Genomic DNA, 27,175 nt, shown 5'->3' with positions numbered 1-27,175 from the left:
TACGGGGGCCCCTGCAATGCCCATGCCAGTGGCATGGGCACTGCAGGGGCCCCCAGGGGCCCCGCGACCCCCCCTACCGCCATCCGGATCTCGGCGGTCCGACCGCCGGGATCTGGATGGCGGTAGGGGGGGGTCAGAATCCCCGCGGCGGTGCAGCAAGCTGCGCCGCCGCGGAGGATTCAATGGGGCCGCGGTACACTGGCGGGACCCCGCCAGTGGTGCCGGTCCGACCGCGGCTTTACCGCCGCGGTCGGAATCCCCATTGAAGCACCGCCGGCTTGTCGGCGGTGCTCCCGCGGTCCTCCGCCCTGGCGGTCAAAGACCGCCAGGGTCAGAATGAGGGCCCATGTGTTTTAAAGTATGTGTTCCTGCCAATTGCCTTGAATCTCAATTTCTGGGGTACAGGTCAATTTTAACAGAGAATAGGCAGAAGTACAAACGGCTCTCTTTTGGTCTTGCAGATCTTGGCTTGCCCTCTTGCATCACACCTTCAGGACAGCTCCCTGACCATCCCTGCTGAGCTAGCCTCTGTTCTCCTTGAAATACTAGGCCTGCTGCAGGGTTGTTCCAGAGGGAGCGGTGTGTGTATATATCCTGCATTCTTGTTAGCCTAGTACATAAACTGTTTATATTTGGCATTGGAATTTTTTATCCTTTTAACATTGTTATAGTGGTCAAACACCTAATGCCATAAAGGGAACCTCGGTGTTCTTTTGGGGTGATTTTCTAACAGGACTGGCAGTTTCCCCCTTGTTTGAGTGACTGGCTACATTTCAAACCTTTATATCAGCCAGAGGATATTGTGCTAGATTAATTTGTTGTCTTTTGGGCTATTATGACCTTTTGAGAAACTCCTGCCAGGTACCATTTCACAAGTGCTGCAATGGGACTTACTGTTGGCCCTTCAGGCCCTTCAATACTTTCCTTTTGAGCCACAGGCAGAGATGCCATTCGATTTCGATAACCAATGTGCACATTTTAGTAGCCATTCCTCAGTTAATTTGGTGTTTGGAGGATTGTTGCAGTTGACACACTGCTCAAACACTAACTGATCGTACATTTATTGCAGACAATATAGTACTTCAAAAGTATCCTAGGATTTGCTTGAGGGTTCCATTCCAGTTAGCAATAAAATAATGTTTTTGTCTACTCTGATGCTTTGCAGTCTATAAATAAATCAAGCCTACTTGATCTATTTGGCTTGTTTAGTCTATGTCAGATGATCTGATGCATTCTTTGTGATCTTTGGTTCTGCTGCTAGCGGTATTACACTCTCTCCTTCAGTCTTCAATAGGTGAATCCCCTTTGAACTATGTAAACCTTATTTGTCAGCATGGTGTTTAACTTTCAACTTCTGTATGGAGCCACAGAGTATGGCTAAACATATTAGTGACACTTCAGCTTTTCCGCAAGCATTTGAACACTATTATAAATTGGTGATTGGGTGTACTGTCCTCTACAGCTGCACTGAAAAGGGATGCAACCTAAAGACACAGGAGGAATGTGTTACTGTGGTTGTTGCCACCTAGGACTGTCTGTCAATCAGGGTAACCTTTATTACAAATCTACATCTACCTTGCCACAATCCCGGTCTTTCCTCTAAGCTCTGAGGCAAATTAAACCACAAAATGCATGGCTTATCACTTTCATAACAGAGCGATGGAGTTTAATAATGATACCTTGAGGGAGGAAATATTTCTGGGGAAGGATGGTGAATGATACTAACTACACTTAGTAAATGTTGAGCAATGAATTTTAACAGAAAGTAATCAATTCATCCAAAATGCCGAGAGACCATGCAAGTAACGTTAAGAGCATGCCGGCTAGCTTCTACTCGTATTGAACTTTGACATCATAATGGCATTTGCCCAGCCACTGAACACTTGTGTCCTATTTCAAGGAATTCACATTAATTTAATTTCAAGTATGTTTTTGTTGCATGATTCATATTCTTCCAGATGAAAACATTTAAATGACGAGACAAAGAATCAGAAATATTAGTAGAAATATACCAATAGAGAAGAAAAAGATTTTGAAACTTTATTGAAGGATGGGCCATGCATTCAGCCTTAGGGTAGGTTTTCCCAAGTTTGATGACCAAATTGATTCAGGCCTACCCACTCTGTATGTGACCTCTGATGTTTAATAAGGCCTTCCTTACGAGTGAAACTTCTGTTACACTGTGTACACTGATAAGGTCTCTCTCCAGTATGTGTTCTTTGATGTCGACGAAGACTGTCCTTCCAACTGAAGGTTTTTGTACATTTGGCACACTGATACGGCCTCTCTCCTGAATGTGTTCTCTGGTGTCCTACAAGATGGTGCTTGAGACTAAAGCTTTTATCACATTCAGTACAGTGGTATGGCTTCTCTCCAGAATGAGTTCTCTGATGACAAATAAGATGCCCTTTTTGACTGAAACATTTATCACATTCTGTACATTGAAAAGAACTCTCCTGAAGTGATGACTCTGTTTGTGTTTGTTGGGTCTCAATTAAACTAATATTCTGTCTGAAATGTTTCTCGAATTCACCAAACATATGTGGTTCCCAGGTTTGTTGTTGGTTAACTTCATCTACAGATGCTTTCCGCAAACTACTTTCATGCTCATTATGTTCGTCAAAGCTACATGCTCCTTTGGAATTTGTGTTCTCTTTTAAACTGTTTTCTTGTAGAGTACCTTTTTCCTGCTCATTTTTTGGATTACTTTCTGACCACAGCTGGCTTGCGGTATTTGTCTCCATCTCTAGTTTGGGGAGCTTATTTACTTTGACCTTTCCTGATGATGCTTTACTTTCAATGTTCTTAACAGTGTATTTGCCGCCATCTCCAACTTTACTTTTTGTAGCACGGTCACCTGTTGAATTAAACAAAAGGCAAATCATATTTTTTTCTCCACACAAGAGCAGCCATGGAAAAGGGACATGATAATTATTAGGAGCATTCAAGTATGTTGTATTGTTTGTATAGTTTTCTCAATATTTCACCTGAACTATCAATGCCCCAGTGTTTCTTCTTTTCTACCCTGCTGCATAGATCCTCTTTAGCGCCTCATATTAAGTGTTCACTTCCAAAGACTGTGGTTTAAGCAGAATCAATTTACAAAGAACCAAGAAATGATATCCTGATATTGCACTACAAGACGACCAACAACATTTCAGTTTAGTTTATGAATAAACAAGATCAGATGATGCCCTTCATATACGCATTTCACACTTCTTTCTGTTGGTTATACACATATCCATACAGATTCTAAAATTCTCAGCATTTAGCTTAAAAGGCATGATTAAATGATTGTAATGTTAATACTCTCTGGAACACCTTATAGCAAATTTTCTTTCTGGAAAGAACATGCGTTTTCAACAGTTCTCTACCCTAATGTTTTTCGCTTAAATATTTTAAGGTCTACCAACAGTGTTTGCATTATTTTGATATGCCACTGATATTTTTCAATTTTTATTTCTATATAACACTTCCCCTTGGTTTCTACACATGACTACGTTTGCTCATCCAAATACTAAATTCAAGTAAGCAACAATAAGAAGAGGTAACTGGCCACCAGCCTGCAAGAAAGTTATTCTTAAAAAATTATTCTTAAAAAATAACCCTCTACCCGACAATAAGGGACGTATTGTGAACTTCACAAAAATATCAGAAAAGACTCCACTTCATACACACAGCTACAGACCTCCCCACCTGGACCTACTCCACAACCAAACTGTGAAGAATTTGCCTCCTCTTTCCTTGAAAAGATGGAAAAGATTGGAAATAACTTGCAGATGGCAATAGAGCATCGTCCGGTCATATCTCACTCCAGTTTCTCCTCTTCCCAGATTGCTGTGCCCTCCTGTCCTCTTGGGTACACGCACCAAAAAATTCAACACTTCATGGAACCATTTCAAAACCTTAGAAGAAAGCACTACTCTCAAAATTCTAACAACGCTGAAACTTTTAAGCCATTTCAACGACCTTCTAACTTCTTCAGTGAGCTCAAATCGTCTATACTCCCATTTTGGACCAAGATAGTAAATGCCTCTTTACTTTAAAGGCACTATCCAGGACTGCCTAAAGTTTGGGCAAGGTTCCGCGCCTACCACCATCCTGAAAAAACAGACAGCAGATACCTTGGACCAAAAATAACTTCTGCCCAATCGCCAACATGCCGACTCTGGCAAAGCTCCTCGAAAAATGTGTTCACGTCCAACTCTGTAACCACATTGAACAACTCCAACTTTTAGACCAATTCCAATCGGTTTCCATCCGGGTCACAGACCCACATTGGTTCTCTACACACATAGTGGATGACACATTAAAAATGTTAGATCAGAATGAATCCTGCCTACTAATCCTCCTCCACCCATTGTCAGCATTCAATTAGATCAAGCATGATAACCTACTAGACTTACTGGAAAATAGGATGGAGCTATCAGGGTCTGTCAAAAACTGGTTTACCTTGTTTCTCCACAACACAACACAAAGATTCAAGGCTAATCAGTCCCTGTCTAGAACCACTCCGGTCACATTAGGGGGTCCACAGGGATCCTTGCTCTCACCCACTCTATTTAACCTGTTAATGGAGCCTTTAATGGAAATTCTGAGATCACCCAACACCCACTGTCACCTGTACGCCCGTTACACACAATTGTTCCTGACCATCTCCTCCCCCAAAGACATCAGGTCCCTCAACTTAACTCTTCAAAAAATCCAAAATTGGTGGACATGCAACCACCTCCAACTAAACACTCACAAAACGGAATTTCTACTAATCGCACCGACCAAACAAACACCTGTCATCAAGGAATGGATCAAGCAACTAACAGTTCCTAATTGCTTGCCACTTGCTATAGATTCTGCAAGATCACTGGGAATAACTACAGACAAGAACCTGAACATACAGAAGCACATCAGTGCTGCCACCAAGGAGTAAACCTTCAATTGGACATCTTAAGAAAAATAAAACCCCTCCTCCCACTCAATGACTTCAGTCTGCGGTGCAAGCCCTAGTGATTCCCAGGTTGGACTATGGAAGTACAACCCTTTATGGACTTCTCAGATTCAAGACTGCTCCATTAGGGGCCTCTCTTAACTAGGCTGCAAGGCTCATCACTGGATCTAAAAGAAACAACCACATCACCCACGATTTGAAATCTTGTATGAAGCAAGAATACAGGTAAATATTGCGTGCATGACTCAAAGCCCTACATTTCAATACCCTGAGATACCTTGCACAGAAACTGGAACTTTCTGGTGGCTGCAGAGTTGCTAGACGTTCCAGCACCTTACTGCTGAAACCACAGAAATTCTATAAAAAGAAAACTTACAACCGAGCCTTCTCTGGCATGAGAATTTAGAACTCCTTGTCCCTTGAAACCAGACTGAATCCCTCAACTGCATCTTTCAAGATGAAAGTTGAAAAACTACTAATGCCCTAGAACCCTTGAATTCCTCTCCCCATGCCTGTCATGGCATGATGATTACACCCATGTCTATCTCTCGCGTGTTATGATAATGTTTTTGATTGGTTGGACTTGACTTTAGGTAATCATTCCCTAAGTTGGGGAGTTGCTACATCCAATATTCATCTTAATTATGTTTTTGTTGGTTTGGAATTCCCTTTTTGATCACTATGTGCTATAAAAAAACAGGCACATCCTTCTCCCTCACTTTCTGTGCTGCCTACTTCCATGCACTGAAACTGAATTCAATCTTTCAGTTATGTGATCCAGAGCCTCCAGCACAAGACATTAGTTTTGTTACTTTTATATCTGATCTCTATACATCTCTGAGATATTAGTCTTTAACTCCACCAACGACACACAGTTCTGCCAACGCATAAATTCAAATATTACTCCAATGCCAATGACACACATCTGCCAATTCACAACCAATTAACACATTACGTGCTAAGAGCTGAAAATGGGCTATTCTCTATCAAAAAAGAAACATAGGTAACACGTCCAAAATAAACACAAGCCTTCACAGACATTCAATTTAATGGTGGGTTTGCCAGTTAGTGCAGTTTTGAATAAACAAATTCAGACTACATTGTGCTACTAAAGTTTCAAAACTGCTGGCCATCCAAAATTATCAAACCAATGCGAATTGGGTGCTCAAATTCAAACTTGCCCACCAAATCCAAGATGTTTTCATGGAGGTCCTCAGAACTGAATCTTACCTGCTAACAATTCATAATAGACTTACAATTTGGATATCCACATTCTACATGTTCCTTCTTCCAACAGTCACTTTTCACTTTGATTCATTTTTGCCAAAAGGAGCATCAAAAAATTAAACCTAACTAACCAAAGTCATGTACTGGACCTGTGTACTGAAAATCAATCAATCAATCAAAACGCATGTGTAATGCTCACAGCTGCTTTGACCGAAGCATCTAATTTATCAGTCTCTGAAGGATCCCCAATTATAAAAACTTTAAAATGCCACAGAAAAAGAACAAGGTGTTCCACCATAAAACATGGACCTCTCAGCTTCTTTGAAACAACTTCAGCCATGCAGAGAACCACACAGGAAAAACTGTGACTGCAAAATGGAACAAGGTAAAATGGAGTTGTAGGCTGAAAATTTGATTTAAATGATTTGTTTTTAAGAATCATAATCTTAACACAATTCCATAAGGAATACGATCTTAGCATTGTAGCCATGTGCTGTCATACATTGCATCCAAGCAGATTTTGAGACTCTGAACTGGTGGGGCCCACCCAAAGTGGAACTCCCTTTAACATAAGTTAATGCTTCCATGATCAGGCCAAGACACAACTAATGGCTTGAGGCAAATGATCTATTTTTGTGGGAGACAGGCATTTTTAGGTACACACCAAAGTGTGAAGACTGCTTGTTGGGAGAAAATGTGTTTAATGTGTCCGACGGGCCCCTCTCATGCCCTTGAGTGGAAGATAAATGAGGAGTTGAGAACTTAAGTATGGTGGTCCCTCTGTAAGACTGTAGCCACAATATTATATTTGGCTTCTAATGAATACTGATAGCCACAAAGAGCATAGCACAAATTCTGTGCACCCTGGCTACCTACGCAGTCCACACCCAAATGCTCAACCAGCCTGACAGCTACTATTATTGCCTTAAGGGAACCAAGGCGGCATCTGGGACAGCTGAAGAGTAATCTCTGTAGTGCAGTCTGTAATAGTGCAATACAACTTCTAGAAATATATCCTATAACATTTCAGAACTCAATGTTCATCACATCCCCAAGCCATTACACATCCAAACAAAAGGCAAAGAAAAAAGTCATCATAATTTGCTCAAAATCATCAGCTGGTTCTGGCATGGGATCATTTTTTATGGTGAGTCCTATATACCCCTCCTGAAAAGAAGACTGCCCATATGGTGTACGCAGGAGGCTTGACAACTTACCCAGGTCTCTAATCTATAGTATGTCTAGTAGTAAAAAGGGCAAATCTTTGCTTCAATCTTGATTCTGGGATGAAAGCCTTTGAGAGAGGTGCGCAGCCTGCATATAATACATTAATGTTCCAGAGGATGAGTTTTTTCATGTTTCATTGCCCCATGACCTTACATTTTTGGTTCATACAAACAATAGCTATTGAACTACATACAGTACAGCAGGTTTCGAAAAATCATAACTGCAGGTCAAGTAACTTGATTACCTAACTGTAATGTACTTGAACCGTAAAAGGGTCTCAAATTGTGTGATCCTAGGCAAATATTTTATTTTAAAGAGTCACCTTTTTATTTTTTTCACATTTGGGTGCACCTTCAAGTATGTGAGTTCAGCATTTCTGCTGATAAAAAAACCCTCTTTTGTTTGATTAAATAGACTAAACGTTTGCTGCATGGAAATAATAAGATTCTAGCACACATATAGAGTACACATGACCCATGACTTGCCTCTCGGCTTACTAATAGCATTGCTATAAGGGCAGGAGTGTTTCTCAGTTTATGTTTAAACACTCACTTATAATATTACTGAAGCAAAGTGTGGTAGCGCACTGTCACTTACAGACAGTACATTTCCAAGAAATGTCCAAAAACTGTTCAATTAACTTGCAGCTTTGCTGATAAAACTATATAATGTATTAACAATATTCTGTGAAAATTGGGTTTTAGAAAACATATTTATCATTTGCACATCACCAAGTAAAATGTTCTGATTTGTTTCATCCTATTAAAATATATTTTTCATCACAAAGAAGTAAAAAAAAATGGGCTTTCACAACTACTGAAATATATTTTGAAATGTTCGTACAGTAGACTTAGGAATATAAATGCTGTTTGTTAGGAAAACCCTGACATCCTTCAGCATTTCTTTTTACTCCCTTTGTAGAGCAGGTCAGACAGTTCACCATACGAAACCCCGGAACTCTGCAGTCAGAAGGAAAAATAATTGTAAGACAACAAACTGACTTTTGGCCTCTGTCAATGTGACAAGATAAGAACAAGATTTAAAGGCGTTTTTATTGCTCCTTCACTTTCTGACTGAACAGAACACCTGTTCTTTGTCAACTCGCCAGAAGGGGTGAGTAGGTCCTAAATAAAGCTCAACCTAATCAAATATGATTCGCCACGGCAAGTGGGCGGCTAGATGTTTCGAGGCCTGCTGTTACAGAGGTATTAGTCCATATCAGAGTCACTCCAACATGATACTGCTGTACTAAACAGCTTTGCATAGTTTACTTGCCTGAACCACTAGTTCTGATTTCCTTTTGCTCATAGTTCTGGATGTCTATTGGATAGGTCTCTCCATCTTCATTAATACCCAGTGATGCAACTCTGGTGTTAACTTCAGGTCCTGCAATAAGATGATTTTCAAGTTTTAAATAGATGTTTCACAGTAAAAGGAAATCCCAACCACAGTCCACCACATACTATACATCCCATTACTAAGCTATTGCACTCATTATAGAGGTCATTCTCCCTGACAGCAATACTTCAAACTGAGAAAGGACACGAATGGGAAATGAGGGATACTGTATGCAATGAATGCTACAACCAGGCACAAGGTTCATACAACACACTGCATCCATTTATCAGGCTCACAATCTCATTTCAACATTGTGCCCACACAGGAATGTGCACCCTTTATGAGATAGGACATTACAATCTACTGCACATTATCAGTACCCAGCACCAAGGGACTTTCGTGATTCTAAAGGGGGGTCCTTACTCACTGTTGCACACAAGCAATATACCAACTTGGGAGCAGATACTACTCAGGCGCACTCAAAAGATTGTCTGACTGAGGAGACTTAGTTAATGTATTGACTGATGCATAGATTTGAACTACCAAATCTCGGATAGGGATGGTCACTGTCCACCATCAGCAGTGTATCAGGTGAGTCAAAAATATAATACCACATTAAGATCAATCACACATTAGCTGAGCACATACACGATAACTCCATGACCAGTGCAAGCAACAGACCATCTTATGTGAGCTTAGAACAGGGTCACACTCTGATCGTTGCAGATAATGTAACAATTCGGGTGCATGTACACCAGAGCAGTCGTCGGATGAGGTAGCTCTCAGTCAGAAGTCAGCAATGCACATTGAAAATTGAAAAGTTATTGCATTCCGAAAGAAGCATTTTAGAAGCAGGTGTAACTTATCTGAGCCCAGAGCCGCTTAGTAGAAGATCATTTATCAAATTAACAATTGAAGGGTAAACGTCTTCACTGGCCTTAGATAGCCACTGCCTGTTGCCTGTAGTTGATCAGTTCTAGACCATGAGCAGCTTAAGCAAGCACCTACAGGGTTCACTCACTGCCCTCCGCAGCACACCATTTAAAAATATTTAAATGAATCATAAATATGGAAAGGTCCCACAAGGTGCAGTCCCTTCCGTGACATTGGAATGCATTTGCCACTTACTAGAATTGAAACCGATATCACTGTCTTCAGCGTCACAGTAATCCATCAAAGGTGGCTCACCTTCAGTACTGGAAAAGGGAAACCCTGAGGACAAGATGATAATCACATTTCCAAGGATGTTTTATTTAGTTGATATCAGATCATCATGCCAGGTCCACCAAGGAACTCTAACGCATTTCCATTGAGAAATAGTAAGTTAGCAGATACAAGGCTAATAAAGAAAAGAAGTATCTGAGTTAATTTTCTACCTAATCTGAATCTGAAGAGCGAATGAGCCGAGTACATTACTGAGCAGAACAATAAACCACACAGACTAGGAATATACAGTGATTGTTCATTGAAAGCTTGGAGTTGAACGGTACTGAGACCTGCAGAACATCCAGTTAGGACCACTATTTTTGTCCTGGCGCATTTGTGCTGTGCCCCAATGCCTTTTTGTGCCTAGCCTTCCTTCATGCTAAAGGTGTAATGCAAATGTAAAAAAACACCTTTATGCTATTGGGTCCGTTCACAAAATCACTGTTTACAGGGGGTTGCAGAACAACCTGCCTAGTGAAGATTAATTAGGCAATACACAATTTGAGTCCCCCTATGATTGGCAACAAATGCAGGGATGGTGGCCTGGAATTGCCTTAGGTTACCAAACGCATCTCAGATGGGATATTCTTCACCAATCATTGTAATGTAATTCCCTGGTTTTGTGACTGCTGTAAAGAACGAAGAAACTGGGAGGAACATGCACTTTAAAAGCGAGAACGAAACATGCCTCATGCTATAAACCCGGTCATTGTGCAGTACAATATGGACCAGATTAAAAGTAACACTCATATTCTACCACAACCGCTCCCTCTTAAAGGGACTTGAACTGCAACGCTGTTGTGCTTGTTGTGCTGCTAAAAGGCCAGAAATTCTGGTCAGCGACGGAAAGTGTGGTGCTGACCTAACGGAAAGATGATCACAAAAATATCCGAGTAGGAGGACGGCAGAGGAAACCATTAAAAGGAGTATGAATCTTAACGGCACTCTAAAACATGTGGGTCGTGGTTAATTTTCCTCCTGGCACCAATAAATTGTACTTGTGCTTATCTGAGTCCAGTTGTCATTACGGCAAAAGCAGCGTAGAAATCTCACAAGGGATCCCAAGGTTGCCCATAGCTATACTTTTCCCACCTTTATAGAGTAATACACCTGGGTCACTGTTTCTGTTGCATCTGCAAACTTAGAGAAGTTGTGGAACAGAGATAAGCCAATTGGGATCCTCAGAAGAAAAGACCATGGCCAAGAGATTCAGGTAGCAAGGTCTAAAAACATTACATAAACATGAACACATTATATGATGCAGGTAACTGGAAAGAAAGATTTACCTCCTATATCTCCTACAAGGACCCCAGTAAAGCAGCGGGCTGCCCAGATGTGGGACTTCCCGAATTATAAACAGAAAGGCAGCAATACCTTGAAGCAAAATGTTTACTGCTAAATAAAATACATAAAATATTAAATGTTCACTTGTTTTACTAGTGATGCCTTCTTTCTGCTCAGGACCATGGTGCTCAATGGAATAGCCATGCCTCTCTTTGGTACAGAATGCAACAGCTTCAATATCTGAATTTCCTGTGAGAAATAAACAGCAATAAATATAGCATTGTAAGACTAAGGGGGTCAACATTAGTCATCAAACTAGAGGACCAAGTAGGCAGAAAAAGATCTCAATGTGTATACCTACACCACACATTGCGTTGCATTTGAGTATCCACTGGTGGAGGCATCACTGTCATGACCATGGCTCACTCCATGGATACAACAAACCAGAAGCACAGTGCTACTAACCTGACCCCTGCATGCTGCTGTTTCCTCGTACTTGCACACCATAATGATCCATCAAACTTGAATCTAAATCGTGCTCCATCCTCAAGTCATTGTCAGTATTTAGACCGGGATACCCTGTGGAAGAAGCAGAACAGCCACTTCTCAAATGCAAAGTACTGGTTTTAGAAATAGTAAAAAACAATGTTGCAGCATCCCAAGGCCTGTTGCCACGCAGTCAACCTCTCCATGCATACAGGAGGCCTTGTTCTAGGTGAATCCAGTGATTGAGTGCTGCACTTTGCTAACCATCTAGAACTGTGGAACAAGGAACAAAGATCTGCCCTAGGGAACTGTCCATTATCAAGCCTAAAAAGGGGAGTATCCTATAACCCCAGCCTGCTTAGGATACTAGCCAAAGCAAACTCACAACAATTAGCAGGCAAGGGATAAATTCAATGATTATTTCAAACAACCAATATTAACTCTTGGTTTCAAGGGGTAAATTATTTGCCCTTATTTATTCCATTTATTCACAACATACAGCATCAGACTCATTGAAGAGCAACTTGCCTCTTATTCTATCATCATGGCGAAGATAAATACAATTCTAAATGCATTCGTATTTACAACACACATTTCTGACAAACAGTACACAAATGATCTCAAACATAACAAAAATCTGAAAGAAACTAAAAGAAAACATGTGCCCATCTACAAATTTTAACAGATAGTCACATTAACACAATTCACAATGTGATCTAATATCATATGGTAACCAAGGGTCTTGCACCCAGCTGTACAATACCTAAATGTTTTTTTGGAAAGGTATTATGTAGTGCTAAACTACTTATGTTTATCAATTCATAATAGGGAACTGTCCAGCACACAAACATTTGGAATCTCAACTACTGAGGACCTGTTAATAATGTTCCTCAGTTACAGCCCAGATAGTGTCTGTTTTTTTCAACTTCCAAGAGCAGGGCTACAAGTGGGAAGGTATAAAGTCTTACGACCCTATCCTCACTTCAGGTGGTACTAGCCATTACTGTTTGCCACACATCCAGTATTTTATGCTTGTTTGGAAGGTGGTATAATGCCAAACATAAGGTTTCATAAAGGGCATTTTATAACACATGTTCAAATGTTAGATACATAGCAGATGATATTTTAGATGCTTTAATGTTGGGAGGGAATATTTCTGAGATTGCCAAAATACTGGGCAGGACCTTGGGAAACCAGGAGATGAATTTTGTCTGAAAAGTGTTACTTCAAGAGGAAAAGTGGATAAATTCCACATTGAATCAGTGACATTTCTGAAACATACGGAGTGCACCTCTATATAGAAATACACATTATTATTTGAGCAACATTAACAAAGTCTTGTTGTCTGCATAAGAAGTAATAGTAGCATAAAAAGCATACTGCTAATAGCATTTAGTTTTGATGATGTTTCAAAAGCTGCTGAATTATTTGCCAAATCGGTTTAATAAAAAAGGCTTATTATATGTTCTATGGCTTGCTAAGCAAAAGTAGGTGTATCTACCACCTGCACTACTTTCACTCTTGAGCTCCTGTAATACTCTGTCAGGCCCACTCAAGGTTTTGTACTGAAACTTAAGGATTAAGTCTTCCATATTGCCCTCTGAGGGGAGGGGCGTGTTGTGTTCAATGGGCCCAAAATAACGTCTATTACATTTTAATAGGGTTGGAATAACAAGCTATATACAGAAAATGTAGTGGAAACCTTGTAGTGGTCCTGTCAAGAGAAGCTACTGTCTTGCTACACCTTCTATTTTACTGCAGATGAAAAGCTATGTAGACCAGTTGTGAACCAAAGAGGTACTGAAACCTTGAACCTGCAGGGTGTGAGCAAGCCCAGGCTGAATTTTAAAATAAAAAGACACATGACTGAGCAAAGCAGAATTCTCGACTAAAAAAAAAAAAAAAAAGAGAACTAACATTGGTATTACGTAGAACTAAAGCTTTAAACTTTGGATATCACAATGTCGTAACACTACCCAAAAGAATGGTTCCCATTAAGTCAGGCGTGACAATGGGTAGAAGGCTTTATCTTCTTAAAGCACCACACCCTGTATTATTCACACATGCTTACTAAAAGTATGATCTGAAAATGTAAACGTCTGAAAGGTCTATTGTTTTTCATTATGCACAGAGGGAGCTTGGGCTAAGACCTCTTCATGAATTCACTTATTTAGGACTGCCCACTTCAGCCATTGCTTTGAGAATTTAACAATCACATCTGAAAACAACTTAACACCACCTTGGATCACCACAGAGGTATATGTCTCCCACCTCGTGCTATGTGGCTGTCTGGGATATTATTTCACCAACTACTGGTCAATCACTCACATACTATTCATTGGCAAGATCATATTCTACACGGCTACCACTCTGGCTTTGGACTACGCTGCAGTACAGAGACAGCTACCTTACACATCGTAGATGATGCCTTCTGACCACAGATGAAGAGGACCTATGCGTCCTAATATTACTGGACTTCAGTTGCCGCTGACGCAGTCGACCATCGCACCCTCATAGCCACCAGAGTCTTGAATGGGATTCATTGGCAATATCCTTCACTGGTTCCCATGTGCCAGTTTGTTCACACAGGCACCCTTGAGGTCCCAAAAGATCCCTATCACCTGCAGTCTCTCTTAGTGTTCCATACTGTCCCTTGTCATCTTCAGCCACTAAACTGAGCCATTTGGTGCTCTTCTCACAGATAACAGCATCAAGATTCACCAATACACTGATGAAACAACTCTACCTGAAAGTCTCCTTTGTTTCACATACCAAATGCCTCAAACACTGCCTACACATCATCCATAACTGAATGTCCAGTGCCTACCTGAAGCTCAACCCAACCACAACAGAATTTCTATTAATTGCTAGAACAACAAACATGAAACAATACAAACTTGGCTCAATCACATGAACCTTGATGGCTTCGCACCCCACAATTAACAGAATTCCAAGTTACCTAAATTCACCTTGTACAACAACCTCACCTTCAAGGAACACATTGTAAAAAAAGAACATGATGCATCTGGATGGTGGGAACCCTGCCCCATTGCCGCTCAGAGGTCATACTGGCACCACTTAACAGCACCCTACACGTCAAAGCAAGTCTCGTCCAGGGCCTGAAGAAATACCAATGCATCACTCCTATCCTGATTAAACTCCATTGGCTCATCTTGCCAGCCCGCTCAGTCTCAAAAACCAGGTGCATAATTGACAAAACCAACACAAAAGGATGATGGGCAGAGTACTGAAACTTTTCAAATGCTCACCCCCCCCCCCCCCCCCCAATCACAGATGTGTGTTAAATCTATCATTCTTTTGCTCACCATGTCACCCCAATTTGGACCCAGACATATGCAAATCAGTCTTGATCCTGCTTCCCTTTGGATCAGTCCAGCCCGAACTGCCAGGCCAGGTCCTCCCTGGACTAGACACAAGCATCCTGGGACAGGTTTTGGGGTATGACCCCTCATCAGCCAGGCTAGCTTGAATCCAGTGGCACAGTGAGCAAAGGAACCACGTCTGGGCGTACCCTGTCCACTTAGGTCTGACCTGACCTTTGTTTTGAGTGACAAAGTCTGCCCTTAAGTGGGTTGCCTCTTTCCTCTCAGGCAGTATGCAGAGCATTGGCCTTCCTCCCTTCACTTCTACACCTTAGAACATAACCTGCGGCATACCACAATGATCCTCCCTCATCCCAACCCTGTTCAACATCTACATGACCCCGCTTTACAGACATCGTCAGAACCTACGGACTCCATATAGTCTCCAACGCCGACAGCACTCAACTAATCCTCTCACTCACAAAAGACCCCCACAATGCCAAAAGCCAACTTTCGAAATGCCATTACCAATGTAGCAACATGGATGAAAAACAGCTGCCTTAAACTAAACGGAACTCATGATCTTCGGGAAGAACAACTCCATATGGGACCACAGCTGGTGGCCAGCTAACTCGGAACTACGCTCTCTCCATCAGACCATGCACAAAACCTCAGCATCATCCTCGATTGCCAACGATGCATGACTCGACAAGTAAACTCCGTCGCCTCCTCCTGCTTCTACATCCTCCACATGGTCCGCCGAATCAAATGGATCTCTACTGACACCAGAAAGACAGTCAGGCATACCCTGGTCACCAGCCGCCTCGACTATGGCAACGTTCTCTATGCCGCAGTGTCCTCCCAGAAAAGAAACTCAGCAAATTGAGTACCGCTTATTGTACCCCTGCTTTGAAACCAGAGCATCGAAGCCAGGCATGTCTCCTTACTTACTTACTTAGAATGCTAGTGTTGATAACCTGGTGCAGCTGTGTCCGCGGCATTGAGGGCACATCTGACTGAGTTATTACTTACTGTCTGCCCCTCTGTGAGAATCTGCTGTTCCCTTTTTCGGAGCTCATTCAGGAGATACTGGAGGAGCTCCTCCATCTCATCCCAGTGAGCCAGATCTTACCTCACAAGTAAAGCCTGTGAGTTGGCGATGCACCAATGATGGCAGCTTGAGCAGCCACCTGTGGCATCAATCTTTTTGCTCTCCTTGTCTGAGGGAAGAGCATCTCCTGTGGCCTAAATATTGGCCCATTTGAGTATTGTGGTAGCCGGGACCTGTGATCGTATGTAAATTGCACCAGAGGGAGCAGCCTTGTATTTTTTGTCTACTCAGGGGGTGATCACCCTAGAGCGGAATGGACCCTTAAAGATTTTGCCTGCAAGATGAAGCATGCCAGGGAGCATGGGGAGGAACTGAATATCCCTATGTGTGGACATTAGGGCATCAAAAAGAAAGTCTTACTCAATGGAGTCCCTGTGCAGCTCAACATTGCGGAATGCAGCTGCTCGAGGTATTACCTGTAGTAGGATGTGGCATCCAATGGCAGTGAGGGTTGTGCAGGGTATAAATCCGGATTTGGGATCAGGGTCTTAAGTGTCCCACAGATCTGGGTACTGCTGTGTGTTTCCCAAATCTCCCCCAGTAAATAAAGGGGAACCATGTGGTGTTAAATCTCCTGCAGTAGGAGAGGCAGGTGAATGAGGAGGGGTGGATGGTGGAAGAGCAGCAGGGGGTGGAGGTGGTGAGGAATGTGTTTGAGTAGGAGGAGGAAAGATGAAAAGGCTTGTGAACAGTAGTAGCAGCTTTGTCCTTTGTCTTCTTTGTAGGTGGTGAAGTATCTAGAGCCTCTTGAAAGGATAGTTTCCTTTTGAGGGATAGGAGTAGCAACAATATCTTGAACCAAAGATGTTGAGTTCGATGCCGAAGACGATATCTTGGCCTTTTTAATTTTCAGTACTGAGACAGAGGGTGGGAAATCCGAGCCTGTTTAACGGAACCAGCAATGGCCTGGTGGTAATAGTGGTCCGGCGACCTCTGTAAGGGGCAGGAAAGGCCATGGTACTCACGAGTTACGCTGATGTCAGCTATTGGCTTTCGATGTCCGAATGGATGTCAAAGTCCTGGATGGAGAAGGCCTCCTCCTTTTCTGGCTCTTCCTGGGCGTGCTCCAGTGCTTAATTTGTGCTTGTTGTTTCCGGTGCTAAGCACCGGCACTTATTTGTGAGGGCTGGGGCTTATTCTTATGCCTCAAGCATTTGCTGCGAGCAAAAGACACATATGTGAAAGACGAAAGAAGGAAAAACTAAAAAGCGTCATAAAGGGCGAAAGTAGAAAGTTGCAGGATGAGCTGAAGGGGCAGGGGTGGCCGTAAATGGATTGAAGAGGCCCGAGATGGCTTCAGGATAACGCTGCCTCAGTATTCAGTGCTTGCAGATTTAATTACAGCAGCCTCGTGTTTAAGAGAAGCGCTTTGAGCACTAGCACCACCTAATTTACAAATTAGGCACTGGCGTGCTCCTCCACAAAGGTGTTCGGAGTGTCATCTGGAGTCTTGTGAGACATCTGTTAATGGATGAGCTCTTCAGTCCCGAAGGTTCTTTTTCAATCTGAAGGAATTGCAGGCGTTGCAGGTGGCTTCTTGATAGTCAGTACACACTCAATGTTGGACAGTGTGTGGGAATTTTGCGTGGCACCGAGGACAGAATGGAAATGGCATCCGTTCCATCAGCGCAGCAAGGGCACCCTGGAGGGCGTGCCATCGGTTGTCGGACCGACGGAGTGAGACAAGTGCAAGAATGTAAGAAAACTTGATCGAAGGAAATACCGTTGATGGGCTAAAAGATGGAAAGAATGGTTTTGAAACCGGAGAGAAGGGAAGACAGGGCGAAGAGACTCACGTCCGAACCCGACGACAGAGAGGAAACAATCTAACGAAGGAGTTGATGCCCATGCGCAGTATCACCGAGAAGGATGAGTCACTCGATCCTGAGACTTGAAAACAACTTACAGCACTCCAAACCCAATACTAGATGGCAGGAGTATCCAGAGCATGTGTATATACAGCCTGAGAGGACTTTTTTATCATTTCAACTTCAAACGATAGCACAAATACACTGATGAAGAAATCAGCTGAGTTCCTAATGACAGAACACATTTTGTGGCGGTTAAATTATTTCAGGAAAGGTTCTGCTGTTGATTATCAAATAACCATGCTTACGTTTTAATAAGAGGGCCATAGATTCTTCACCACATAATTATTTATGTCCCCCTTATAATATTTCAAAAAATTAGATAGTTGTGATTAATGAACATAACTGGTGAAAATAAAGTTAGTACCCCCAAATAACTGGTGGAAATAAAGTTAGTACCCGCAAATAACCATGTTGAAATTTTATCAGAATGAAAGTTAAAAAAAAAAAAAAAAACAATTGTCAAGACATTCTTGTGGCTGATTAATATATACATAAAACTTCAAAATGGTGATGTTTAGCACTTTTCAGGATATGGTCAAGCATCAGGTTACGCAAAGTAACAATATGCTGCACAGGGCTGGTGTCTTTAAGTCCCCCCACATTGTGAGCTGATGCAGATCAGTGCCATTTACACACCATGCACAGGTGCAGAACACTGATGTGTCTGCCTCACAACACAGAGCTCAGTGACACGTAGACAGGCCATTAGCTCAGAAGGGATGCATACTGTTCCTAAATAGATTGAGACACTCTCAGGTCTCTGTCCAAGTGCAGAGTAGGAGAACTCAAATAGACAGAGGGAGCATACCACAAACAGTTATTTAATGGGAGATACAGTCAGAGGTTCTTAATACAGACAGAACAATCATCCTGTTCCGGTCCCCCGACTCTAATAACACATGGGCAACCGTTTATCAACATTCCTTAGAAACATGTCTCATAACTAGTTTATTAGGCGTCCCTTGACTCAAAACAAGCAGTGGGTATGTTTCCATTAATAAGAATAGTGAACAGTAATATTACAAAAGATTTGAATTATATATAGAATCATATGACTTACAATCTTGAACTACTGAATAGTTTGTGAGTCCAGGAATAATTTGGATCTAAACACACAGAATCAGAATGATATACTTAGCAGAGGAGGCCTAACAAGTGTACTATCTTTTGTGACATTAGTATACAATCTTGAGTGCCAATTCAAGCTAATTTACTCATTTTCAAAGAACTGGTAGCACATTAGCACAGTGCACGGGTAGTTCGGTATCTCCATCCTCCAGTCACTTGTAGAGTGGGGTTTTCAGTATTTAGGTGAGCACTAGTGAGATTGTCTCGCCTCAGTTGTACTGTTTTGCAACGTGTGTGAAGTAGTGTCATTTTTTTTGACGGTATTAGGAATAGGTGCACTCCTGCATTATCAATACCTAGACAGGAGAAGACATCAAATAGTTCTTTAACATATGTGTATTGTCCCTCTTATCCGACCGCTCTGGACTGATTCAAGGAAATAGGATCAAGCCAAACGATGGGTTAATCTATTTATTTGTTCCTTCACCATATGGATAAGATTATCGGGCAGAGACCAATTTAGAGCAGAGTCACACGGGTCCTCATGAAAGCCCAGTGATGTAGGCACATGGTAGGAAAAGCAGAAGCATGCAGACTGTTCACCGAAAGGTGAGTGAGATATACTTAAAATGCCATACATCCCGCTCTCTTTGCTTCATTGTAATTTTCAAGATAGTTTTCAACTACAATGAAATTTAAATTCTTATCCTACTCTTAAAACAATTTTGAGTTTCACCTATTACCTTTGAAATGCATACAAGTGTACAAGGCCCTAATTAGGAGTTCTTGATCAGCATGCCTAGCATCAAGGTTCTAGCCCAGGAACAACCCTATGAAGAAGCATGCCACTTGGTACAGGGGAATGGTTGCATCTCTTTTTTATAAATATCTTTCACAAATTGATATCTTTAAACAAATTACTATATTCTGGAAGAGGTACATAAGTGACACTAGAACAAAAAGACATTAATTTTCTTTACAAATAAGTCTAGTTAGTTTCTATAAATGTTAAAAAAAAATCTCCCCTTCATGTTCGCACAAATAAAAGGGACAAAATTGATTGTCCACTGTGTACTAAAATATGAAAAAAAAATAACCGTGCAAAACCTGAATAATGCAAATGTCCCATCAGTTCTTCCGGTCCTGAGCTCTGCAAATCACTGCATTCCCTTTGTGCTGCATTCTGAGAATTCTTTAGATATTGCTTTTCCTTCTTTCTTTTCTTGCTGAGCACATTAGAATTAGCAATCTTCTCACCTGTTTAGAACAAATTACATTTTCACATGAAATGCTTTGCATTTACAATGTCTTTACTGTGCCTGATCTTAAAACGTGCTTGTGTGTAGATGCAACCTCAACAGACCGAGGGGCATATTTATCAATGAGTTGTGTCACCCCTGGCACCACCAATGGGTTACCAAGTTAACTAGAGTAAAGCAACGCAGTGCAAACCCCTGTGCTGTGTCACTCTGCCTCAGTGAGGCGTTCCACGGAAGGCTCGTGGGTGTTCTGCAGCACACATAGAAAGAGGAAAATGCCTGAGGATTGTTTTGGTGCAGGAAGGTGACCCTTCCTGCACAAAAAGAATCCTGCCTGCAATGCAGGCATTCTTGCACCATGGCACGACGGTGCCTGTGTTGGTGCTAGGCAGCCAAAAGCGTGCCAGCACAGGGAAGGAGCAGGAATGAGCTGTAAAATGTTCAATACGGCATATTCTTGCCCTTTTCCTTAGCGCAGTGAGGTGGCTAGCTGTGCTGCGTGAAAGCTTGATAAATATGCCCCTGAATGCTGGGGAAAGGGCTCAGAAATAATTAGCCTTTCATTAACTTTGTAAAACGTTATGTTTTACATTTGCAAAACACATTTGTACCATTTGTTTAATTCCTTAGTCTCTCAAAAATCTTGCGATCAAGAGTTAAATTCTGTTGGATTACAGATGTTCAAATCACGGTTATATGACAAGTGATAATGGTTCCTTGCGAATGATGTTATATGTTCGATTTTTGAAGTGCACTCAATGTTTGGGTGCATGACGGGACAACCTTTCAGTTTATCCTTTGCCCTGAAGGTGAACAACTGTCTACTAGAAGGGTCTGTATTCTTGAGATGCGTTTGTTTGTCAACTGTAGATGTCACTGTCATTGTGCTATGAACTAGTAATGTTCTGTTGGTTCCCAGAGAAATGGATGAACAATGATTCGCTTTTTTCTGTAACATCAGATATAATTTGCCCACTGAGTGGCTTTGGTGCTCTTATGCAGGGGAAGCTGTGATACTAGTATATGACTTATGATGTGGGTTGATGTATGAAATGGGCTGTGTTAGTAACGGTACAATGTGATGTGAATGAGGGCATGATTAAGTCAGACTAGTGTTTAAATTTTATAAGGTGAAGTGATGTTTACCTTTATGAGAGTGTCATACAGTGAAGGATATAATATTGGTACTGTGTTGCATGAATGAAGCTGCAGTTTGCTGTAAGCTAGATATTCTTCTGGTTATGTGGAAGATGGATGTCTGAGGACAGGCATGTGCTTGTTAAGGTGTCAATGACTTAGCAACTATATAGCTTTGACTTGTGCACATAGGCATGATGTGCATCCTCACATAGGCCCTGGTGGTCGGACAGCCATATCTCTAAAGGGGGGGTGGGGGAGGAGTGTCGGGAGGACACCGCCACTCCGGCGGCCTACCAACTGCCATATTACGATGATCCTACAGGGCTGGCGGCGCAGTCAGTGTGGCGCCATGGGCTTCAGCTCTAAGGGAGAACAGAGGCCAATGCCAGATGCATGAACTGCGCCACCAGCAGAGTTGGTATGCGCACTGTTGCCATGGCAGAGTGCACATTCGTTATGTGCTGGCGGGGGGGGCAGTGCACTGCCCCTGACCTGGGTAATATCGGTGCAGGGCCCCAGTGTGGTCCCTTCTCTGCCTTTCGCAGACTTTTTCATGGCACTGTCCCTGCCATGAAAAGATCGTAATATGGACAGCGGTGGCACTGCCGGCACCACCTCCATATTCTGTCACTCTACCGAGGAGTTTGCAGTGGCAACGATCCTGCGGCGGTCTGACTGCCAACATCCAAATCGGGCGGTCGGACCATCCCAGGACGCAGGGGTTGCACCGCCAAAGTCAGTACAGTGGTTTTCAGAACGCCGTATTCGTAATCAGGACCATAGTCTGTTGGACTATACATTGAGCCAGTTCTGATTAATATGGAGTTTGTGCACTCCATATTATATCTGGCTGTCAAGAGAAAGGTAAAATTGTGTAACCTCACTTTGCCAACTATCCAGTTTTGGTGATGTGTTGTGTGCCTGGGTGTCTAGTATGGTCTGCTGCAGTTATGAGATTAATGGTGTGCTGTGACCGATTGAGCAACTGTTGTGTATTTTGTTAATGCATATGGTTAAACGCGTACCACTGCGGTCTGTCCACTAAAATGAAGCACATTAAATTTCCTCAAAATACCACAAAATATACCCCCCATTAAACACAAGGACACTATTAGGTGTCAATATCCTGCCAGCATTCAGTATTATGCTAATAAGATAATAAGCTGCAAGATGAAAGTGTGATGTGTTTCAGATCCCCAGACCAAGCAAATAGATAATTTCAGACGAGAACCTCATTCGCGAGTAGAGATGGACACAAACAAAATTCAATACATTTTGATTAAAAAAACAAATTATATTGATGAGTTAGGTATGTGGTGGCACTCAGTATAGAAGGTGTATTGGTGGAATAGCATTCACCTGCTTAAACTGTAAAGCAGTATTACACTGTCACTGCTGTTGCGTCAGGTACATTCTCCAATATTTGTCTAGACTTTTTACAAACACAGGAGGGCTCTTCCCCTGACATTTGTGCCTATTGACTCTTATATAAAAATTAAATACATCTATTCCATAAGAAATGATATGGAGTATGCTATGTTATGTGTCACAGATGCCTGGATTTGTAGTGCACCATCTCACCCCATGAGGGGTATCCTGGGGCAGTTGTAGTAAACTGAAAAGGAGCAGAATGACCACTACCCGAGACAGGGTAGTAGAAGGGTTTAGATGCATTTAGAAGTAAAGGTTTTAGCATATAGGCTCATATAGGTAAAGAAGATGGTGTTGAAGATGAAGAGTGTTTCAGTGGTGGGCTATAAAAAAAGGAAGAGGGGAGACCTCCTGCTCTAGCAAGTTGGAAATTCTCCTACAAAGATAATGTGGCCAAAGAGAATAGATCACTCTAGCAATGAGACACAGGATCTTAAAGATAGCTCATTAACCGAAGGAATGTCAGTCAGTGTAGGGTTTTCAGGGTGAAAGTCAAGTGGGTGCAGGGTGAAAGGTTTAAAACCAGGTGATTTGTGGTGTTTTGGATGGTTTTAAGTATTTTAAGTAGATAACCTCAGGGTCGGATTGGGATCAAAATTAGGACTGGGCACTCCCAAAGAATGTGGGCTCACATTCCTGTATCATCCCTTTCATGGATGCCATTTGGTTAGTCTCGTTTAATTGTTGGTGATATGTTTATTAGGTTAAGTATTTTAAAGGTTATAAAGCCATTAACATTGGTGAAAACTGTACGTACTGCAGTTTGACCAGACTGTCGAAGTAAAATAAAATGCCGACTGGCAGTATTTTTACCAGCTGGCCTGTATTTTAGTGTCCAGGGTGGTATGAAAATGTGGACGAAAGCTGCCATAATGATCCACGGCTGATAGATAAACCAGACAAAGGCAGAAAAACCTTGTTAAAATGAATGTGTGCGTTTATGAGCCCTCTTTAATTATCATGCTTGGGTCTTTGCAGGATCTCACTGGATGATTTGTGTCTGTGAAGTTTTATATAGCAGGAACAAGGCCCAAAGGCATTAGAGCGATTTACATGCGATGCGCGCCAGTTACATTACCCCAGATCAAAAGCATTTTTTATTTTAGGACTTGGTAGATTAAGTGACGCTGGGAATCACTGTTTACTTTTCTCTCTCGGAAAGGTGGCCTCACCGAGAGAACTACGCAAAAGCACACATTCCCCGCCGGATACCCCCACCCCCCCTTCCCACCCAGGCCTAAAAGACACTGGGGGTGACAACTCTTGGCCGCCAGAGAGGCCCCTGCATACTCCCTCCTCCCTCAACCTCCCCCCCCACCCTGTCCACCATGGCCAGAATGTGGCGGCCTGGCAGGAAGTGGTCAGGGGAAACACAGCTTCTCGGCCGCGTCTGACACGAGGGTGCCAAGGTGTGAATGGCAACACCCGGTGCGGCTGCCGTGAAGATGGCCCAACGCCCACATCACTTTCGCCCCAGGAGGCTGCTATCCTCTCCCTGTCCCCGTATGACAGCACAGGAAAGGAGTGGGACACTACTCCTGGGAGTCTGTGTCGTCCCCACAGGGGCCAAGCTGAAGTCTGCTAGGGACAGACAGTACTGTCCTAGCAGCACCGTAAGCCCCTGCCCTCTGAGCGCCTGCCTGCCCGTGATACCACCCCACATTACAGTGACCTGGCGGGCCTGGAAGACAGTGAGGGTCTGTGGGCTGGTTAAAAACTGGCCGGGTGACCCTGAGGCGCCGGCCCATGGGCAATGCCCGACTGCCCGCCTTCCCAGTCCGACCCTAGACCTGCAGTGCCCACATACAGGGTGTTGCCATACTCCAGCTGATCTGTTGGCAAGGACTGGGTAATGTTTTCACCACATTCCAAAGGGAGTCATCTGAAGATTTTGCACATCATGAGCAGGATTCTGTGGCAGGCTCCGAAGATTCAAGTTCTGTCATTCAAAAAGTGTTGTCCATAATGATACCCAGATTCCTTGCTGAATCAGACAGGGAGGGGGGGAAGAGGCGAGGTCACTTGTCCACTAGTCTCTGGACCAGAGAGTGTTGACCTTCCCACTAAGATGACCTGCGCCTTATTGCCATTAAGCTTTAAATCGTCTTCTTTCTCCAATCAGCAGTCGGCCGCAAACAATCCAGGAACATAGCTCTGGTCTCTTCAGCCTTCTTGACGATGGAGATGATCAGTTGAGAGTGATCAGCACATGCCATAACGCCAAAGCCACATGCTCTGGGAGTGCTTTCTGCTGCGGCCACACAATTGTTGAAGAGGGTCTGGCTAAGGGAAGGTCTTTGGGGGACTCCACAGGGGATAATGAAGGAGCCAGACATGCAAGGAGGAAGAACAACGGATGGAGATCTGCAGGAAAGGCTGAAATCATCTGCTGTGGAATAGATTCCAATGTCATGCAGACACCTGAGTAACAGTTGCATGGGATACTGGGTCAAATGCTGCAGAAAAATCGAGGGCGATAAAGGCAGCAGGTCTGCCCTTTCCCGGGCTATGCCTGGCCACTCTCTGTGCTGTGTGCTGCTCTGAAGCCGGACTGTGAGGGATCTAGTAAGTCATTCTGTTCAACGTAAGATGTGAATTGGGCATTTATGGGTTTCGGGGAATGGAAGAAGTCAGATAAGCCAGTAGTTTAGTAATAGAAGTAGGTCAGCTGAGGGCTTCTTTACAAGACAGGCAATATGGGCACGTTTTCAGGTCGAGGGGGGTATCTGGTGTGCTAAGGGCCATGCTGAACAAGGCCTCCAAGGGACAGTGAAAAGATCAGTAATGGAGGAAAAAAAATAGGGACACGGGTCTTTAGGGGGCTCAGCTTTTATATGGATAGTGGCAAAAAGGGTCAAAATCCAGTGCTAGTTTGTAGTGGGCGTCTCTGTAATAAATTTAAGGGAGTCCAGACGAGCTCAGGGGCAAAATTGTGGTAAATGTTTTTGATCTTTTCCTGAAAATAGGTGGATAAGGTCGTGCACAATAACAGGGATGACAGAACAGATTCCGAACAAGTGATGGGATGAGAGAAATCCTTGCTGATTTAAAAACATGTTTTTTGTTCTATGCGTGTAATCAGATGTGTACGTCTAGTTTGAAGAAGGTTTCTGTGGGAGCTCTGTAGGGCCAGTCTATACATGGGTTTGTCAGAGTCTAGCTTTGAGCGTCGCCTGGTGCTCTCTAAGGGCTTGCGGTGCCTCAGTTCGGGGTGTACCGTGTAGCAGAGGCGGTTCTCCTAACCTTACGGTTTCCTTTCACAGGAGCAATTTTGTCAACGGTGTCTGCAATATTTCAATAAAATGGGCCCGGGCCGTGTTAAGGTCATCTGGCTGCCAAGGTGCCCGGAGGTGGGTTCTCATGGTTAGCAAGTTTCCTGGATCTGAAGTTGGAGCTTGATGACTTGGATTATGGAAAATCTGAAGCCAGGAGTAATCAATACATTGGACGTGCAAGTCTTTCGTCCAGGTGAGTGATCAGGAGGCTTTAACAAGATATTGTTAATGTTAGTAAACATTAAATCTAAGAGACGCCCAGCTGAAAGTCTTTTTGGAAGAGACAGCAGGTAGTCTCTTACTAGCAGCCACCACTCACTTGTTTCAACATTTATGAACTTAATCATGTTATTGTGCACTTCGTATCATCCTAAATTGACATTCTTTCACTCTTTCATCTACACAGCCAGAGCTCTATTTTGTTTGATGATTTTGTCGATAAAATGTGGGATTTATCACACCCTGGCTTAATCTCCCTCCACACATATAGGCATAATTTCCACGAATCACCCCCATAAAGAAACACCCAACACAAACATCACCCCAAGCAGGAAATCGCTTGTAACATGCAGGTTCTACTTGGGGTAGGGTAAGCCAGGTGTTCTCTGCTTCATGAAGCAACCGCCAGAAAGAACCCCAACCAAAGAAGGGCTCAAATCCAATACACTGCACACCCCACAGAAGCAGATATACAGCCTCGTGTCCTCAAGATCTTTGCCCCATAAAGCCCAGCACAATACCAAAAAGGAAAGAAAGGTAACAGGTACATGCCACCCTGCAATGTCCTCCATCCCCATTATGACCACCACTAACCAGCCCAGCTGAAACCTGTCCCCTTGTGCTAATGGACCAGGGATTGGAGAGCAGCTCTGTACTCAAGATGTTTCTCCTCAAAATACCACATGGTAAATTATCAACGACAAATACTAAGAGCGGTGGCTAAGCATGCCCACACTGCATTATAAAGCTCTGGCCAAAACAGCA

The 27,175-nt window shown here is 42.9% G+C and overlaps 1 protein-coding gene across 1 annotated transcript in view; it reads right to left on the bottom strand.

Annotated features, from left to right (window-relative positions):
* Positions 1–2,026: 2,026 nt before the first annotated feature.
* Positions 2,027–27,175, bottom strand: part of LOC138286355 (zinc finger protein 845-like) — a 367,802-nt gene continuing 342,653 nt past the window's right edge. The window contains exons 24-29 of the mRNA XM_069226512.1: positions 20,194–20,343; positions 11,693–11,806; positions 11,372–11,476; positions 9,866–9,949; positions 8,675–8,785; positions 2,027–2,857 (exon numbers count right to left, since the gene is read on the bottom strand). Coding sequence (XP_069082613.1) covers positions 2,070–2,857; positions 8,675–8,785; positions 9,866–9,949; positions 11,372–11,476; positions 11,693–11,806; positions 20,194–20,343 — 1,352 coding nt within the window. The 3' untranslated portion in view covers positions 2,027–2,069. The remainder of the gene's footprint in view (positions 2,858–8,674; positions 8,786–9,865; positions 9,950–11,371; positions 11,477–11,692; positions 11,807–20,193; positions 20,344–27,175) is intronic.

This window comes from Pleurodeles waltl, chromosome 3_2 (assembly GCF_031143425.1).
Source record: "Pleurodeles waltl isolate 20211129_DDA chromosome 3_2, aPleWal1.hap1.20221129, whole genome shotgun sequence".
Taxonomy (NCBI): domain Eukaryota; kingdom Metazoa; phylum Chordata; class Amphibia; order Caudata; family Salamandridae; genus Pleurodeles; species Pleurodeles waltl.
This window is presented reverse-complemented; position numbering and strand designations above follow the sequence as displayed.